The sequence below is a fragment of the Cryptotermes secundus genome, unplaced genomic scaffold, assembly GCF_002891405.2.
Source record: "Cryptotermes secundus unplaced genomic scaffold, Csec_1.0 scaffold480, whole genome shotgun sequence".
NCBI classification, from domain to species: Eukaryota; Metazoa; Arthropoda; class Insecta; order Blattodea; family Kalotermitidae; genus Cryptotermes; species Cryptotermes secundus.
In genome coordinates this window covers 445,337-464,668 of record NW_019732379.1, presented here as the reverse complement: position 1 = coordinate 464,668, position 19,332 = coordinate 445,337, and the positions used below count along the sequence as shown (strand labels likewise).

At 39.2% G+C, this 19,332-nt stretch overlaps 1 protein-coding gene across 3 annotated transcripts in view; it reads right to left on the bottom strand.

The window, feature by feature from the left end:
- The window catches only part of LOC111867584 (rap guanine nucleotide exchange factor 4), a 221,947-nt gene that overhangs the window by 24,217 nt on the left and 178,398 nt on the right, over nt 1-19,332 (bottom strand). For all 3 annotated transcript variants that reach the window (XM_023857571.2, XM_033752723.1, XM_033752724.1), the window contains 7 exons: nt 17,484-17,535; nt 15,808-15,926; nt 12,336-12,567; nt 9,221-9,404; nt 5,285-5,430; nt 3,005-3,149; nt 581-760 (listed from right to left, as the gene is read on the bottom strand). In XM_023857571.2, the coding sequence (XP_023713339.1) occupies nt 581-760; nt 3,005-3,149; nt 5,285-5,430; nt 9,221-9,404; nt 12,336-12,567; nt 15,808-15,926; nt 17,484-17,535 (1,058 nt within the window). The remainder of the gene's footprint in view (nt 1-580; nt 761-3,004; nt 3,150-5,284; nt 5,431-9,220; nt 9,405-12,335; nt 12,568-15,807; nt 15,927-17,483; nt 17,536-19,332) is intronic.

Sequence of the window (19,332 nt, the reverse complement as noted above, 5' to 3'; positions counted from 1 at the left end):
CTGATGTCTATAACATGAATACTAGACAAAAATATAACTTCCACCTACCCTCATCAACTTTATCAGTATATCAAAAAGGAGTCTACTTTACTGGCATAAAAGTGTTCAACAATCTGCCACAAAGTATTAAAAACTTGGGCAATGATACTAAAAAGTTTAAATCAGAGTTAAAGAATTATCTACATGCTCATTCCTTCTACTCTTTAGATGAATACTTCAATGTAAATAGAGAATGATGTAAAATTAAGTTAGATTAATTTTTAAGCTAAAATTGCCTGTACTTATGTATGTAACCTTTTGACTTGTTCTGTATCCAAAGGTACTAACCTACTTAGGATTTATAGAATGTAAATAAATTCAATTCAATTCAATAACCCAGTCCATCAATAATGCAACAAACTGACAGACTGTGTTATACATAGACTTTTAATATGGCTTGCAACAGGATGCTTAAGTACAGAATCATTATATACCATTTTCTTAGAAATTGATACTAATCTGAGAAACTGGTAGCATTATTAAACAAATCTTAGTTAAATATGTACACAAAGGGTATTATATAAAACTTGGTGAGACATACTTGAAGTGAGAGTATGTGACGTTGTGAGTAGGAGATATTTTCTCCAGCACAAGAACATCTTGGCCATGTTCTTTGAGCCGGACGGTATTGGCTTCAACATCCCTCAAGATGCGGTTAAAATTTTCCTTATCCACACGTAAGAAGTGACAGTTGTTTTCCCTCAGCACTATGGTTGCTGCCCTGTGGAAGAAGAGGACAAAACTATCAGGATAGTTCACATCTCTTGTGAAGTAAAAATGTAACGTGAAATAATATATGCAACTGGAGTATTACAGTAATGCCCACTTTCTTTTGTCTGCTGTGACCACAGCCAATCTCCATTATCATTGATATATTGGGTTTTTGGACTTTATCCATCGTCCTGGTTTTTAAGATAATTAATAAAAACACTACGTTTCGGAAACTGGATCTGTTTCCGTCCTCAGGTGAAGGAAAACACCTATTCTGTTGGGTCCATTAGAAAGAGCTAAAGTCCAAAAACCCAATATATCAGTGTGTTATACACCATCGTCAGAATCCTATAGTAACTACTCCATTATCATGTTAAGGCCTTTTATGAACAAGCATTATATTTTCACTATTACTATGGAGATAATTAATTTTAATTGGTTCTCTATGGGTGTGAAACTTGGTCTCTGACATTAAGGGAGGTATATAGACTGAGGGTGTTTGAGAACAGGGTGTTGAGGAGAATATTTGGACCAAAGAGAGATGAAGTCACAGGAGGTTGGAGAAAATGCATAATGAGGAGCTTCATAACTTGTACTCTTCTCCAAGTATAATTAGAATGATCAAGTCAAGGAGGATGAGGTCGGCAGGTCATGTAGCATGAATGTGGGAGACGAGGAATGCATATAGGATATTGGTGGGAAAGCCAGAAAGAAAGAGACCACAGGGGAGACCAAGGTGTAGGTGGGTGGACAATATTAGAACGGATCTTAAGAGAGATAGGATGGGATGGTATGGATTGGATAGATCTGGCTCAGGATAGGGACCAGTGGAGGGCTCTTGTGAACACGGTGATGAACCTTCAGGTTCCATAAAATGTTGGGAAATTCTTGAGTAGCTGCAGAATTGGCGGCTCCTCAAGAAGGGCTCAGCTCCATGAGTAAGTAAGTAAGAAATATATATAAAAGGATATGTACTAGCCATGAAATCCATCATTTGTGAACAACGTAAGTGCATTTTCATTTGTTAGTATCAATTCCAAATATTTTAACTTTACCAAACTTTCAGAGGATCCACTTGCTGTTCTTATGCTATGGCTTTGTCCTACATTCTGGTGATGAGATATCAACATACTGTGACATGACGCCTGAAAGCCAGAGTAAACGATCATTGCTAGGCAATGACTCGGTAAACAGGTTTCCTCAGTAACAAATAAGCAAGCAACAATTGAATTATTGTTGGGCTATAACAAAGGAAACAGTGTTTGCTGTTGGATCCGTCCAAAGAATATATAATAATGATATCAGACCAGCTGAGGAAAGAACTGAGGGAGTCTCTTGAGACAGCAATTGAAGATGATTGAGAAGAGACTGTAATGAATTTGAAAGTCAGCCTGTGAAGAGAAGACTTTAAGTGTGGTAATAACTGTGCTGAAATCCATTGCGAGATACAACTAGTGAAGATTGAGAACCCAAGTGTGTGTGTGTGTGTGTGTGTGTGACAGTGAACTGCAAAGTATGTAAATCAGCGATAGGACTGTACTTCTTGTAGTTATGAGTTGAGCATATAAGTGCAATAAATCCAATTATCCAATCCATATCCTGCCTATAGTCACACAACCCTACTACACATGACAATATATTTAGTTTTTCTTAATTTACTTCTAGACCAACCTCTTTACAAGTATCTAATTCAAGTCTGTGTTTTTTTCCATATGGCATTTATGTTTTTGCCCAAGAAATTAATATCATCAGTACACATCTGAAGCTGATGTGTCCCACTAAATTTCAGTACCTCCTAATTTTCTTGGACCTTCCTAATAGTGCACTCTAAAACAAAGTTGAAGAGTAATGGCAATAAAGCATCTCACTGTTTCAGATCATTCTGGAAAGGGAACAGATTGGGCAAATTTTTACCTGCATAGATTTCACTATAGGTTTCACTTAAACACATGTCATTTAACCCTACAGATTCATAGGTACACCAGATTCTCTTGGCAAATCTCAGTGACGACAAAATATAAAACCACTGTGTCCCAACAGCAAGCCCAGCAGTTGTTATACAACTCTAAATGAAATAGCCATTGAATTTGGCTGCCAGAAAGTGCAATGTGCATTTTATAGGCAGACAAATGATTTTAAATTGTAATGTTATAATTGTTTCAGTCTTATCTCCATAGCATAGCAGTATGAAAAAGTAACACTAAAACTGTGTGAGAAGTACATTATTCACATAAGTAATGATTAGATGAATTACCTAGGTGCATCATTGATGAGAGCAAGTTTCCCAAAATCATCGCCTTCTTGCAATGTGGTTACTGTTCCCTTTCCATGTATCACAACATCCACTGAGCCATGCAGGATGATGTACCATGAACGACCTTCATCTCCTTGATTAAATACTGCAACAGTATTTACAGCAATATAAATATTCAACATAATCTCTATACTACAAATCTCTGTGCAATAAGTAAATAAATAAACTAATTAATTAATTAATTAATACACAACACAAAATAAAATTCCTAGGCCTTTGAAAGGTTTACTGCAGCATATCTTCTTCATCTTATCACAAATAGTGCATTAAAGAAATGATGAGGGTTTTACTGCATGAAGGTTTCATATAATTAGCACAGTTAGGACACTATTATTGTATAGTGAAGTATCACAGTGGTATCGTTTAAAATGTGAGAAGATAAAGATTTGTGTCAATGATTTTAAGTGAGTTCACAAAATTCCATAACATCTGCTTCTTTCTATCTGTCAAACAAGTAAGTTATATTTGATGGGCACTGCTTGCCACCTGCTTTCATGTTTGTTTCTTGTTTGTCTTGTTCTTTGAACCCATAGAGGCAACATGTTTCTCCAAAATGTCAGTTTACTTTCAACGGATGACATGACATTATATCTCAGAAGATAAAACTCTATATAACCACCACTGTGAAAACCTCAGATCCAACACATTTTGATGGAATCTGGTACAGCAGATTTATACTAAAACATACTTATCAAATTTTATTTTGAATCACATCAGTCCATTAGCGTTACAATGAGGCAAAGATAAACTTTATCTCTATCAACTATCAGATCTCCTAATTCTCATTATGTTTAATGCAGCAGGTACCAAGAAATTTTTAGCCAATCTNAGACCGTGAGAAACTGTAAAAGCAGACTGTGTGGCACCATGTATATGTGGTGTTAACCGACGTTTCGGAGGAACGTATCGCCTCCATCTTCAGGGTAGAAGACAAAGTATAAGAAATCTGCAAGCGACAAGACCACATATACACGGTGCCAAATCCCAGAAGACTGCTTTCTTCATACTTGCTCAGTGTTGCCATCAGATAAAGATGAAAGCACCAGTGATAAATATATGTTAAGAAATATTCTGCATAATTGCCAGTCTTTTGTTGTCATGCTGGAATAGATGTGTGAGGGATTTTGGACATACTACATAGGTAAGTCAATAAGTAAGTTACAAATGGATATAGAACTTTGACTTGAAAAATGCTCTATTTCTCAACATAATCTCCCTGTACATTGAGGCACCTGTCCCATTGTTTCACAAGCCCTTGAAAACCAGCAGCATAAAATTCTTTGGGCTGCTGTTGGAACCAGGCGGTGACTGGGATCACGAAGGCATACTGCTCACCACATTCCAGCCTCAAGGACAAACCATAAATGCCGACTCCTACCGTAACATCCTCAGGAAACTTCATAGGGCCATTCAACGGAAGCGACCAGGACTCCTCACCAAATGCATGTTGCTCTTGCATGACAATGCACGTCCCCATACTGCCAACAAGACAAATGAGACACTGCGAAATATCAATTGGGAAGTCCTCGAGCATCCTCCATATAGCCCCGACCTTGCTCCAAGCAACTTCCATTTGTTCGGCCCTCTTAAACATCATCTTTCAGCTGAATATTTTCATGACGATGAAGCTGTAGAAAGGGAATTCACCGCCTGGTTCCAACAGCAGCCCAAAGAATTTTATGCTGCTGGTTTTCAGGGGCTTGTGAAACAATGGGACAAGTGCCTCAATGTACAGGGAGACTGTGTTGAGAAATAAAAGCATTTTTCAAATCAGTACTCTTATTTGTTTAAGTTCTATATCCATTTGTAACTTACTTATTGACTTACCCTTGTATATTACAGAATATATAGATGTTGAGGAACACCCTTTTCTGTTAACTACGTATGTATGTAAGGAGTGGGCCATAAAAACCGGCCCCTGCACTGCAACATTCAATGATCTATTGTGCTTTTTCAGTTAACTACATAGGAGGAAACCTTATGACAAAAATATAAAAACTGGATATGTAGTAGGTAAAGAAATGAGAAAGAGAAGTTACTATAGAAATGCGAATGAATTATTTGATTCTGATATCGGCCATCATTTTGCCATGGCCTCCCACTATGGCATTCGCAATCATTCTCTACAGCACAATTTACAATATGCTTTCTTAATGCACATTAACTCAGCTGTATTATTCGTACTACAAGATTTTAACATACACTATGAGAAAAACTTACACACAGTTCCAGCATGTGGGTGTGCCTCAAAGACTATAACAGCAGCAAGTTCACGTTTGACAGAGTTTGACAGATGGGACAGTGCCTTAATGTGCAGCAACTCTTCATAGATCATCTCTAGGTCATCTACAGTTCTCTCATATGATCTACAAACATAATTACAAGTGCAGATGATGCCATGAGAATGTACTGTAGTCATAAAAGTGGAGATTATTCTGAATTCGAGACATTGTCTAATTTTGAAATTGCGCTGAAAGAAAATATGCATAAGCTTACTGTTGCATATCATATTACTAATGCTACTTCTTTAGTTAGCTGATATAGGGGTGAGAGAAGTTCTTTACAAGTTTGGGACAAGGTAACAAACACTTAAAATAATCAAAATATACATTTTGTGAAGGAAATTTGAAAAAAAAAAGAAAATCACATAATGAGTTTCAAACAGAAAATATAAGATATTTTCCTCTTTGCAATAACTTCCAGTCCTGCAAATCCTGCATTACTTTTGTTATTCTTAGGTAATATAAGTTTATAATCAAATAACAAGATGCAGTTTAGCTCAAGGTCTAGTGTGCTAGACTCATGCACAGATGGACATAAAATCAAATTATAGTTAAATAAAATATTGTAAAGCATAGTACTGTTGTTTTGCAGTAATTGTGAGAAGGAATGCGTGTTTCTTGGTAATGGCCAGTAAACATGTTCTCACAGAAACCATATCCAGTCTATTGCTATACAACCGCGATGACAATATTAGGATCGTTGCAGGTGGTGTTTTCTGTTGGGTCCGCCCTGAGGTTATATAACAAAAATACCAGCCGAGCCGCGGTCAGAACCAGTGTGGAGATGGGGTTGAATACCTCCACGGTGACCCTGTGAGTTCTAGGAGGTGATAAAAAGGATAGTCTCAAATCTAAGACAGTAAAATATGGTCGTGAGTTGCAAGGAACTCAGACCCAAGAAAGACTGTGCTGTCAAGGACCAGCAGCATATACAAAAGATGGACCCATCCTCTCATCCAAGAGGGTGACCAACGAAAGCAAAAACGTAACTGTCAAACAGTAATAAATATCTGGTCATGATCACCAGATGGGGCTCAACACCAAGACTGACCTGACTGACCTGACTGACCTGACTGACCTGACTGACTGACTGACTGTCAGTCACAATGTGACTTTGACTTTGACTTGCTGCAGTCAGCTGTCAGCAGTTCAGTTGAGTGAAGTGGCATGAAGTAGCTGATTGGTGTATGAGAGAGTTCATTCGAAAGTAAGCCTGTGAAGAGTAGATTAGGAGGTTGGTCATTCCAACCTCACAAGTTCTTCCATCCACCATGCTGTTATTACCGACTGTATGAAATCAAAAGATATGATGCGCGTCAAATGTCAGGAAGTCTGTACTGAGTTTTGTGAAAGTCAGTCAAATGGTTCATAAGCTGAAATGGGGGACACAGACACGCACAGACAAACACACAGAAAGATGGCATATACAGACACACAAGTAGCATTCAGAGATTCAGACGGCCACATGCACACAGCACGATGATCTCATGAGCCTATTTTCCCCCTGCTGAAGAAGAGGAGGTTAGAAATGAATGTATTCTGGGTGAATTTATATGAGATTCTTATCTTTTCATGTTCCATGAAAATATGTATATATGATGTACTGTAGCATGTCTCTTATTACTACAAGAATACTTCCTGTTGAAAAAATGTAAAAAAGTACAGTCCATTTAACCTCCTTATTAATTTATTATTCTTTATAACTATTATAAGGAGAGCAACATTTGAGGTTGGTGAGAAATTAGGCAAACCTTGGGTGACAATGAACTTTATGGAGTGAACTGAAAGTATAATAAAACTTTATTGGAAACTTAAATCTTTTTGTCCCCACATCCATCCATCTGCAACCTCAGATCTGTAATGCTTTCATTTTGTGTAAATGGGCTGCAGGAAGATTATATACTGACAATTGTCACTATAATATAAACATAACACAGCTACCACACAGCTACTGCTCTCCGCATTCCAAGCCATTCAACTGCTCTGAAGATGGATGTGCTACGTTCCTCCGAAACGTCGGCCAACATGAAGAATACACGGTGCCTAAACCCAGAAGACGACTCTCTTCATAGTCACCGCCGCAAAAACCTCAAAACTTACATAACATGATACTCTTTGCAAATATATGATATGGCAAGAAATACATTTACATATTTTATATATAATATAGCCGCCCGCCAACGTACAGCTGCCATGACTATTGCTCAAGATGAGTTCTTTATCTCGGGGATACGGGTGCTTCGGATATGGGAGTGGAACACACTTCGGGGTTCATGAATTACGGGGTCTCCAGAACACACCATGTATTGCAGTCTTAATTTAAAATTTCGTACAGTGATCAGTCTTTACATTAGTCCTCCAAGCGAGCCACTCTGTCACTCTTAACCTTTTTATGCCAATTTGCTCCCAGCTTGCTGACCATACACACCACCCGCTAGCTACCTTCCTGTAACTCACTTCCCTGTTCTGCGTCTCCCTTTTCAACTGACCACCTCCGCTCTCTGTGTAAACAACTGCCCTCTCTTTACAAGTCCCCCAGTGGGCATAAAACAAAACAAGAAAAATAACAAGAGAAAGCCAAGGGTCGAGCCCGGCATCTGTCCTACATTTCTATTTTTTCGAGATGCCCATCATAAACCTTTTTAGGTCTTCAAGGCACAGGAGCAGGGAACCCAAGACCCCTCCTGGCTGGTCTCACACAATGTCAGCCCATGGATTTATGACACTAGGAGCAAACTGGCGATGTTAGGGACAGTAGTGACACCCTAAGCCTAAGGAAACAATAGTTGAATTACAACTGGACGGTCCCGGGATGGTATCTCACTAGAGGAGCGTCTCTCAGGGTGTGAAACAACGCATAAATTCATCATGCCCTTAATTAAATAATTTTAGCGAGGGACATATGGTTACAATAATTTAACCCTTATTTTTTTAACAGTTTGATACATGTAATTTTATAGTTCATATAAGCTATATATTACTTATGTTACCGAGCAAGTTGGTCCAAGCAGTAATGCTTTTGGGTTGCATTTGGGAGGTGTCCTGTTCAAAATCTCACCCAAAACACTGCTTAACCTAACTAAGGTTTTCACATTTTTCTTCATTCTCTCCAGATGAATGCAGTGATATTGCCTTCAAAGAGACTGTAACTGCTTCCTCCCCAGTCCATTCAAGTTCACTGAATGTGATCATTTTCTCATGTTATTTGATGCTAAATATCTGCTGTGCTTGATACAGAATATTTAAATAACCTATGATCCACTTATATTATATTGTAACAGAATGTCTGAAAGCCAGAGTAGTGAAGTCAGAATAGACGTTCATCCCTAGGCAACGACCCAGTAAACACATGTCTGCAGCAATGAACATGCAAGCAACAACCGAGTAAATCCCGTTGCTATGCAACATGGTTATAAAGTGATTATAAAGAAGAGTTTATCTGAGAAGTCATAATCGAATCAAGTCGAGGTTTGAGATGCCAGCCTGTCTGGATACGAGTCTGGGAGCAGAGGAATTGAATTGTGTTGACAGTTGCAGAATAATGGCAAGAAAGGAATTAGGCAGTGCAAAGAAGGCTTCATGCGTGATTTGAAGTGACAGTGAGACTGTTATAAATCCCTTGCCAGGATATGACTAGTGAAAACTGAAAACCCCAGTGTGGGTGCAATGGTGAACTGTAAAGTGTGTGGATCAGCAGTAGGGCTGTGTTGCCTGTAGTCCCGAGTTGTGTATAAGATGTCAATAAATCCAATCATCCAGTCCATAATCCCACCTTCTAAGTCACTCCTATACATGACAATATACTGAAATTAAAATGCATGCATTGTCTTCTTTTGAATACAGACACTTTAACTCCTCAGCAAAACAAACTCACGGTTTGCGTAGTATCATCCTCATGGTGGCATCTGGCCCCTTCTGAGCAAGCACATTGAGGCTTGCGTTCAACTGATCCTCAGCCTGAACTACCTCATCCTGTGTTGGGAAGTCTGTTGCACCTTCTTCATCCTGCCAGAACCTGTACAGTAATGCCTTGTCTCTGAAGGGATGTTCACCTGTAACTGTGAGATACAGTTACCATAGGTTTAGTAGGCTTTCCCACAACATATATTAAAATCTAATATTTACTTCCTTGTGATTTTAGGAAGAGTCATTAAAATTAGTCTATAACTATGTCACAAAATGTTCACATTTTTACTTACTCATTCACCATCTTCTTCCAAAGGACTATTGAAGAGCTTTCCAGTATAATACACATTGCCAATGGCTCAGTTATGATTAAATTTCTATATGCAGATCCTGTCCATACCAGAGGGTCTACTGCTGCATGCAAATATTCATTCAAATCTATCCTCCTGCAGTTACTGATGTGAAATATTCTAATGTCTCGATTGTTCTTTCACAGTCTCTCATACATGATTTATCTAAGACATATACTGACATTCCCCGTGACCTTTTCCCCCATATTTCTACCTTAGATATTTTTTTAAGAATCACCAAACTTTCAATTCTTTTACTATGGCCAAAACGTCCACCGCCACCCCCCATTGCAACTGGGTAATACTTGACAAAAATGAAAAGTAAAGAAAGCCTGTCTTTATTGTAGCATGTACAGCTATTACAATGTGATGACCATGAGATAATCGAATATACCATAGAAGTTTCTAGCCAACAGTTCGGTAAAAACATTCCTGAAGAAATAAATTGATATGCAACAATGAAAGTACTGCCGGAAACACGGTGTTTCTATGTGGTCTGTGCTAAGGAGTTATCTTGAAGATAACGTGGCAACCTAGTCAGTTCTGTATGGGAGTCTGCGAAGACAGGACTTGAACACGTGAAGATGAAGAATCTGCATTGTTAGGAGACATTTCCAGGGAATTGCTGCTGAAGACACAGCAGGCTGGAAAAAGGTTTAGCAAGTTCTGTGATGATTTGTGAATTGTGGTGATTAGCAGTGGTGCTGTAACTGTGTGTAGTTCCAAGTTGTGTATGTAAGTGGTCAATAAATACATTGAACAATGCAAACCCTGTAACCATCCCTCCTTCCTTCTGCCTGCGGCTCTGTCTGAATAGTAATGCAGGGAGAGGGAGTCGATGGCGATCGGCCCCTCTGCTCCGATGACCACTTTGACACTGCCCTACCTGGTGTTGCCGCTGCTGAAGTTGCTTGACCCGGCTCCACTGCTTCTTCCTTCAGTTGAGATTATTAGTGTTTGGATTTCAGGATTGGATCCAATAATATGGGCGCCAGCAAACAGCTAGAGGCTATTTACGATTCATAGTAAGTGGGAAAGGGGTGAGCATGTGGCAGCTGACGCTGGGTTTGACTAGCTAGTGGAGATGAGTCTCTCTTCAGGTCGAATACGGGTCAGGCTTGGACAAGTGAGGATGAAACACCTCTAATCAACCAATTCACTCTACCACCACTTTACTGTTGTTCATCTTAAAGACACCCGGCTGCATAAATTCTCACAATCTGATTTAGTTTGGCTTACAAGCGGCTGGTGTTACACTTACACTAAAATGCAGCGGCCTCCATAGTCTAGGGGTAACTTTCCCACCTCATGATTCAAGGTACGTGGGTTCAAACCTGGTGGAGGTCGTGGAATTTTTAAGGGCGGAAAAATTCAGGGAACAAGTCCTCCGGGAGGGACTTTAAGCCGTGGGTCCCGTGTCGTAGCTTTACGGCACGTAAAAGAACCTCACGTCTCAAGGAGGCCTCTGAGCCNTTCAGCTCGCCAAATTCCTTTGTGCCGCACTCTTGTTGATTAAGCTAACTCTCCATATGAGTCGTTATGAGAGCAAAATTTTGTACTTCTTAATTATCTTTCAGCGCCAGTGATGTGGGGTTTGCCTCCGCCAAGTTCAAAAGTTGATATACGACTAAAAATCTTAGAATGAACTCTCTGCCGAGCCAGAGGTCCTAACTGAGTTGTATCTGCCTATTCTCCTCTCCTTCTAATTTCCTTGATAGGTCGATTCAAATAAGGGGAGTTGGCTTAATTTTGTTCTGGCCAATGACAGATTATTTTTAAGGGAATTTCGTCCTAAAAGACAAAACGGCGAAATTGACAGTGATGCAACTTATGAGGGGTCACTAATGATCTCCTGGCACTCCTACTTCTGACTTACCACTGGCAGAAACTGTGACTTCTCAAATTCTCAAAATGTCTTGCCGCTGCAAGGCTAATTCTCAATTTCTAAAGAAACTCGGTGGAGAGTCTTGAAGTATCACTTTCTGCCCTTTTGGAAAATGACACCAGATGCTTGGATGCAAGGACTAGCAGATGTCCTTGTCCATGCAAGTTTGGTCTACCTGTTCATCACCTATTCCTTGTTCTTACAGTGTGTCTTAATTAAACCTTTGTCTCTTCGTAACGTATTAACTCTATTAGCGTCTGAAAAAGGGGGGGGGGGAAGGATTTCAATGGTGCGGTTACAACCCTGTCTACTGTCACACATCGTGTGCCACAATATCAAAACATGCTTCCGCGGTGTGTTTTAAACCTTGTCTAAAAATGAATATAGTGTGTAGAATATTCACATCATCAAAACAACATAGGACATCTGCATAATACATATCCCAAATAACTGAAAATTTAATTTGTCACAGAATCCTATAATGAATGCATATCTTGCTTCTAACTGGTTCTATTCATCTGATAACCATTATTAGTATTTTTAATGTTCATCTTAATGGAAAAATTTGCGGCTACATTCTTTAAATTGTACGGTGAGCAATGTGTACAATTTTCTGCAATGTCCAGAGGGATCTTTGCATTTGCATATAGCACCGTACCAATGTTTAAAATTCTTCTAATCTGGATGTTTCCATGTCTGATCAATCTCATTTTTCTTATTATTTTGTTCATGTATATGATAGATAATAATGGTAAGAGACACAGAGTTGTTTCACATCGTCATTAATTTCTTTCCTTTCGTAGACTTTGGATGGTATTTATATTTCTAGGGCAATGGTCTTGACTTACCATGAACTATTACTCCTTCCTCCAATAATGCCTGCCACATTCCAGCAGCTTGGTGTCTGGAGTGGATGCTGGGACTCAGAGTCATAATCCAGTCAACAAGCTCAGTACCAGTGGAACTGCGCCGGTATACACGGTTTGAAGGCTTGTGATCTCTGAGTATTGATGGTGAGCAATGTGCCAGCAGCAACGTCCGTAGTGTCCAGCCAATTCCCGACATCTGAGGGCTTGGAGACTGCATGGCCACCCAGGAAGATAAACAGAACATTACATCCCACATTAAAAGGAGTCATGTGTAAAATGCATCGCTTAGGTGCATTATTACAATAAGATTTTGTTTGGGTATTATGGTTTTTAATTGCTAATGACTGAATGAAATATCATCATGGTAGAGACTGAACCAACAACCTCTTGCTTATTAGACACATCTTTAGATAGTTGGCCATTGTGATCCTCAGCTCACAGTTGTTGGTGTTTGTTTGGACATACAGGGTTTGTTGTGAGTTATCATGTATGTGTCGCTACACACAACTTCTAGACTATGTGAAAGAACTTTGTCTTTCAACAACAGGGAAAATTTACATAAGGTTTTGTGTCACATCATGATACGAGTAAATATATGTTGCACCAATACGAAAATGTCACCTATCCATTTACTGGAGGGAAGAACTGGCACCCCAAGAAGGATCATCTAGTATTAACTGTCCAGCAATTTAAATGTTGCAGGATTATTCAGTCAACCTGGGTTATCATCATGTATGAATTTTTTGTCTCTTAAGTAATGTATGAAAAAGAATTGCTTAAACACAGTCTCTGTTTGTGTGCAAAAATTGCAACATTATTACAGAAAGGCCACAAATATTTGAAATTCTGCATCCACACACACATGTGCGCGCGCATGATTTTAAATATTCACCGAAAATCACTTTTCTGAATATCCTGTGTACTTCCTCTGTCTCATAAGTTACTTCAAGCAATGTTCTAAGAAAGCTCATATCCTACACACTCTCTACATTTCAGTTTAAATTAAAATACAGAACAAATACCAGAAACAGCATACATGGAATTACGTAGGACGTCATTGTAGAGGATCTGTTCTGGCTTAGCAAATTATAAACACAACACACAGATGAAATGTGCAAATTGGACAGAGTAGGAAAAAGCAGCATATACCTGAGTCCATTCAGGCCCATGGAAACATAGGTGGAAGGTAACATTTGTTGCATAAGGCAGACTGTTTTCTATTAATGATTCATTTTGATAATGTTCACTGAGAGTTGGGATCTGCCTTTGTTATGGTAATTTCTTCCCTTCTGGTCACTATTCAATTCACACAGAATGTTTCCTAGGACTAGCTCAGCCTATGTAGCTGCACAAAGTGAAATTATAAAAAATGAAGGACCCATCAATATTGTCATTAAGTAAAATAAAGCATGGTAAATTTGTTCCTGTGTTTAATTAAGCGTCACACAATGAAGACATATGGGTAGTGAAGGTACAGCTCCATTCATTCTTAGCCTCAGCACTAGATAGAGTTTGGCAGTCAGATTCATATTTCAGTCGCTTCACCTGCCAGGAAAAAAATCCTGGTACCCACTATAGGAGACTGGATGGGCCTCAGAGCTAATCTGAACTTTAAGAAGAAAGAAAAATCCCTTCCACTTGCTTGGAACTTAAACTTCAATTTATATACCCCCTAATCATATTAAATGTGAACTTACCAAAAACAGAGACACAGTTTGCCAACTAAAGCCTCTTTGTGTGGGGCGACACAAGGAAATTCTCTCAGAGTGCTCAGTACATTGCAATCTTAGGCACTTGGCTCTATTGCAAGAATGAGTGACTTGCTTGGATAACAAGACAAGATACAAATAGATGAGTGATGGTGACATAGTGTCATCACATGACCATGACCTACAGAATTAATACAATAGATACATTCTCAGTCTGTGATATATCCAATCCGTCAATATTAGCAACTGATCTGCCCTTTTCATTGATCTCTCAAAAGCTATGGAATTCGGGTGCTTAATCATACCCCTAAATTATAAACAAAATTCTTAAAACTATTCTGGTGCTTAATCAATCATACCCATAAGTTATACACAAAATTCTTAAAACTACAGCAGTTTTTATTGTTTTCTCATTAAGAAATTGACTTCCACATTCAGTATAGTAAATATATGTACATATGTTTCTCTTTTGAGAAGAGATTTCACATGTGACAGTTACAAGCACAAAACCTAGGCCTCAAGCCGGAAATAATACATCACTTGTACAGAGATCTTTTAATCAACTTATGCCTTTCAGAATGATTTACAGCTTAACCTTTCCTTCGGAGCACCATTTATGTAGGTCTTTCATTTTCTCTGGTCCTCCAGGTTTGGGGCTGGGTGCAATGCTGATGACCTTACTCTGTAAAAAGTTATTGCTGCAAAATCCAAAGTCAGAATTGAATGATCTAACTCAAGAGAAATCTGGCAGAATTTTCTAAGAAAGGTTATTATTCTGAAGGGCTATTTTGTCAGTTATATCGTCGTCATCGTCGTCGTCGTCGTCATCATCAGTATTCCTTTACTATCATAAAGCTAGGTGAAAATTGAGTGGGAAATTGTTGTTATGAACATGAATAACAGTACTGCATCTGGAGCATACCATCTATTGAGAAAACAATTCCTGTGAATGTGTAACACTTCTGCCTACAGAAAAGAAATACTTCTTAAAAAATATCTAACTTCAATAGCATGAAAAAGTGCGCAGAGAGCTATATTTGTATCAGAACATGAACTAAAAGGAAATAATATGCACAGTACTGCTGCTTTCTATGTGTACACTACGTATGAACTTGTAATGGTGGATAACTACAATATAAAGTAAGGCTTACCTTCCCCTGGTGGTTACTGTTGGAAACTTCTGCTCCCATTGCCTCTACTACCAAATTTCTTAACTACTATTATACATTGACAGAACAGACTTTTATATGTATATAAGGATTCATTCTAATTATTAGTTTTACTTCTGTTTGCAATTTATTGCTTATACAATCTACACACATAACCCCTTTACTACACAGAGAGGATCCTACACAATTACAGTTTATTAACATCAACATATATTTACTTCTATACTTACATCATTTTTAGAAAGGGCATGTTCCCTAAAACTTAATTCCTTTTATTCAACGTTATACTGCCTGAAATATACCACAGAACAGCTTTGAGTGCTGTTTTAATAATACATATATGTAGTAGTATTCAGGTAGGTTATTCATGTTGCTAAAAATTATTGTTTTCTGAAGAAATATTCTCTGAGTTGCCTACACATCACCACTAATAAAAATATCTTATGTGCAGTGGAATATGAACTACTTTCAACTCAGGTTATCACTTGAAATTGAAAGGCTGACTGTAGGGACAGTCTGCTCTTTCTGTTAAAATACATTCAAATGCTCACTTCAGCTATTGCTTGTGCATACCTCTGTAATGGGCCCACAGGGGCTGGGGTTGTCTGGGCTCAGTGGTCGCCTTGATGATGATGGGGGCGGAGACTGGGGTGTAGGAGACGGAGATTTGGCCAAGGCAGCTGGTCCAAAACCTGAGAAAAAAGAACAGAACAATAACTTAAGGGCCACACACAACAACAATGAAGTGTCTGACCTCAGAAGACGTTGAAGTAACTATTGTGAGACGTCATTACAGTCACCTCATTTTGTGTTCTGAAGTCCCTTCTATGAAGCAGCATGTTTGTGTCATGCATGCAGTTTAGATTTGAATGGAAAGTGTCTTGATTCTTTTTATATGGGATATTTTACAGCGGCATCAGTATGCAGAGCACAGAGCATAATTTGTTATTGTATACAGATTAAATACAGTTTAATTTAAACATTAGGGGGTACGCGGTAGCGTAGTTGGTTGAGGGGCTATGCTACAAGCCGGAAGGTCGCGGGTTCAAGTCCTGATGAGGTCATCGGATTTTTTTCAGTCGACCTAATCCTTCCAGCCGCACTAGGCCTTGGGGTTTACTCAGCCTCTAACAGGAATGAGTACCAGGAATTAATTAAATAATTTTCCTGGGGAGTAAAGATCGGCCGGCGCGTAAGGCTGATGACCTTACCGCCATCTTTGAGCCGACTGTCTAGATAATGTGGGAGCCTCAACGTCTCACAACCCTATGGGCCTTCATGGCCTGGTACAGGGATAGCTTTACTTTTACTTAATTTAAACATTAACGGAAAATAATATATGCTTGTTATGAATCTAAGGATACCCTGTCAGCTGGCCGTGAAAGGTAAAAGCAAACTTGTTCCTGTGCTTAATTAATTAAGTACCACGGAATGAAGATATATGAGTATAGTTCCACCATTTTTATCTAGGCACTAGACGGAGGTCAGTTGTTAGCTTCACGCTACAGCCACTTTACCCCAGCGAAAGAGTCCCCGGTACCTATTGTGTGGGAGGCCGGATGGGTCCCAGAGCCGGTCTGGACGATGTGGAGTAGGGAAGTCTCTTGCTTCTGCCATCCAGCCCGTAGCCCATCGCTATACCGGCTCCTTTTCATATGGTCTACTTACGCTTATTCTGCTACCAATTCTAACACGGAGAAAACGCAACAGTGTCAAGGTACTTTTATACCTATTATGGATATTACAATAGAAGCACAAATAGCTCAGTCGGTATAGCGACTGGCTATGGGCTGGATGACAAGGGGTCGGAGTTCGAGTCCCTTTAGCGTCAAGAATTTTGTCTTCTCCACGTAGTCCAGGTCGGCTCTGGGGTCCACCCAACCTCCTATCCAATGGGTACCGGGGCTCGTTCCCCGGGGGTAAAGCGGCCGGGGCGTGACGCTGACCACTCACCTCTAACTAGTGCCGAGGTTAAGAAAATGTGGATCTATATATCCGCTCCCCCATGCGCCTTCATGGAGTAGTGATTAATTAAGCACAGGGACAGCTTTACATTTTATGCCTATTAAAATTGTGTCTAAGTGGCAATATCCTGGACATTTGGAATGTAAAAGAAAATGGTAGCTAGCAAGCTTCGAAATAATTCAGAGAATTCCATATTGACGATAAAGTACCCTTGTGATAATCCGAAATCGTACAAGTTTTACACGTAATTGTAAAGGAAACATCATGATAATGGTCTCACTTACCATTCTTGAGTTTGTTGTTGGCAACAATATCTCCCATGCACTCCTTGTTTTTCTGAAAGCACAAGAATGAAGTTCAGATTCTTATAATTCCTTCCTAATAGTGAACATAACAGTGTCAGAATATTCAGCTAGCTGATTCGATGTGTTAACTGCCTAAAGCAGCCGTGTCAAACATGCGGCCCCCATAGCCACAAAGTGCGGCCCCTCAACTTTTAGAGCTAATTGATATTAAAATCAATATTAAAATTTTAGTAGAAATATTTTTTGTAAAGACAATTTCCGAACAGACCAGAAGACAAGAAGTTTCACGCAGATATAAACTAGCAGGCTGCAGGAAAATTGATTCTGAGAACTGCAGAAGGGTTTGTCCAACTAACGGTTTGTAAAGTTCGTGAAGGACAAACTATTGTATTTCAGAAGGTTAATGCACTAAAATTCGCACAGCCTCACCACCCCAAGTATTTCCAAGAATCCCTTTTGGAGGCGTAGTAAGAATGCAAGGAGGGTGGCACCTGACAGAAAAGTGCAAGGGATTTCTGCCTTCAAAACTAGCTTGCAGCCCTCGGTCATTTTCCAATGGGCTGCTAGCAAACTTTCACTTTTATGACCATTGAGACAAGATACACCTTTCTACTAGTCCGGTAGTCTCTTGTACATTGTCATTCAGTTCATTTTCACACAGCGGCAGGTGCTGATGTTACACTGTGATGAACGTATAAAGGTTATAATTAAACATTAAATTATCAACTACGAGTTTTCTTGTATATGTACAGTGACTTTTAAAGGGCAATGTCGCTTTCAAAAAATTCAAGTAGCAGAAAAAGGACTCTTGAAAGTGAGCGCCGTGTTTTTCAAGAAAAATGGGAAATCGCTTATTTCTGTTGTGAAACAGAAGGTAAAATTACATGTTTGATTTGTGGACAAAATATAATTGTTCCACTTTAGGTAATTATATTGAAATTATTCCTAAATAATAAATAGAATTAAATTTCCTTGTATCAAAATCTATATTTCTATTTTGAAGAAGTGCGGCCCTCGACTATTATTAAGAGGGCTGAGGTGGCCCTCTGTACAAGTTGAGTTTGACATGCCTGGCCTAAAGCAATAAGTAACTACACGCAGAGCATAATAATTCTCTCGAAAATCTTACGTTCTATAGAGAAGTATACTGAACATAAAGCATGTAGTTCATTTTGACTTAAATCTAGTTCGCTCATACAAACATTTAGCGATTTACACTCAAGATGCAAGCAGAAACGCATGTAGGTCTACTTATAGGCTATGCGTCTATTGATACCTGACTTCAACCAAAATTGGAATGTGCTTGCAACGTTTTTGAATTTCTCCAACATCAAATACTACGAGAACATGTTTAACAGTTGTTACATACGGACAGACAGACACATGAAAAGTAAGACTCACTTTTGCAACATATCGTTGCGAAAATGCCAAAAGAAAACAGAATCATGAGAGAGAAAAGAATTTCCACATCGACAGAACCACCAGATGTTGAGGGTCAACACCAAGTATTGACTTGCTATTTGATCACTTTACTAGAGCGCACTTTACTACTGGCTTAGTCTGCTAGCCACCTGCTAACACTGGTTCCTCGCTGCTCGCTTATTTTTCTGCCCTGAAGATGGAGGCAGTACATTCTTCAGAAACTTCGGTTCACACAAGATCTACACAGGGCCACATCCCAGAAAACGGCATTCTTCATAGTGATCGCGGTAAACACCTCAGATCCTACATAGACTGTTCACCTATCGGAAACAGTTTCATATGGCCCACACACATCCCCCCTGATCTGCCTGTCGCTCTTGCGATTGGTAGAGCACAAGCACACAGT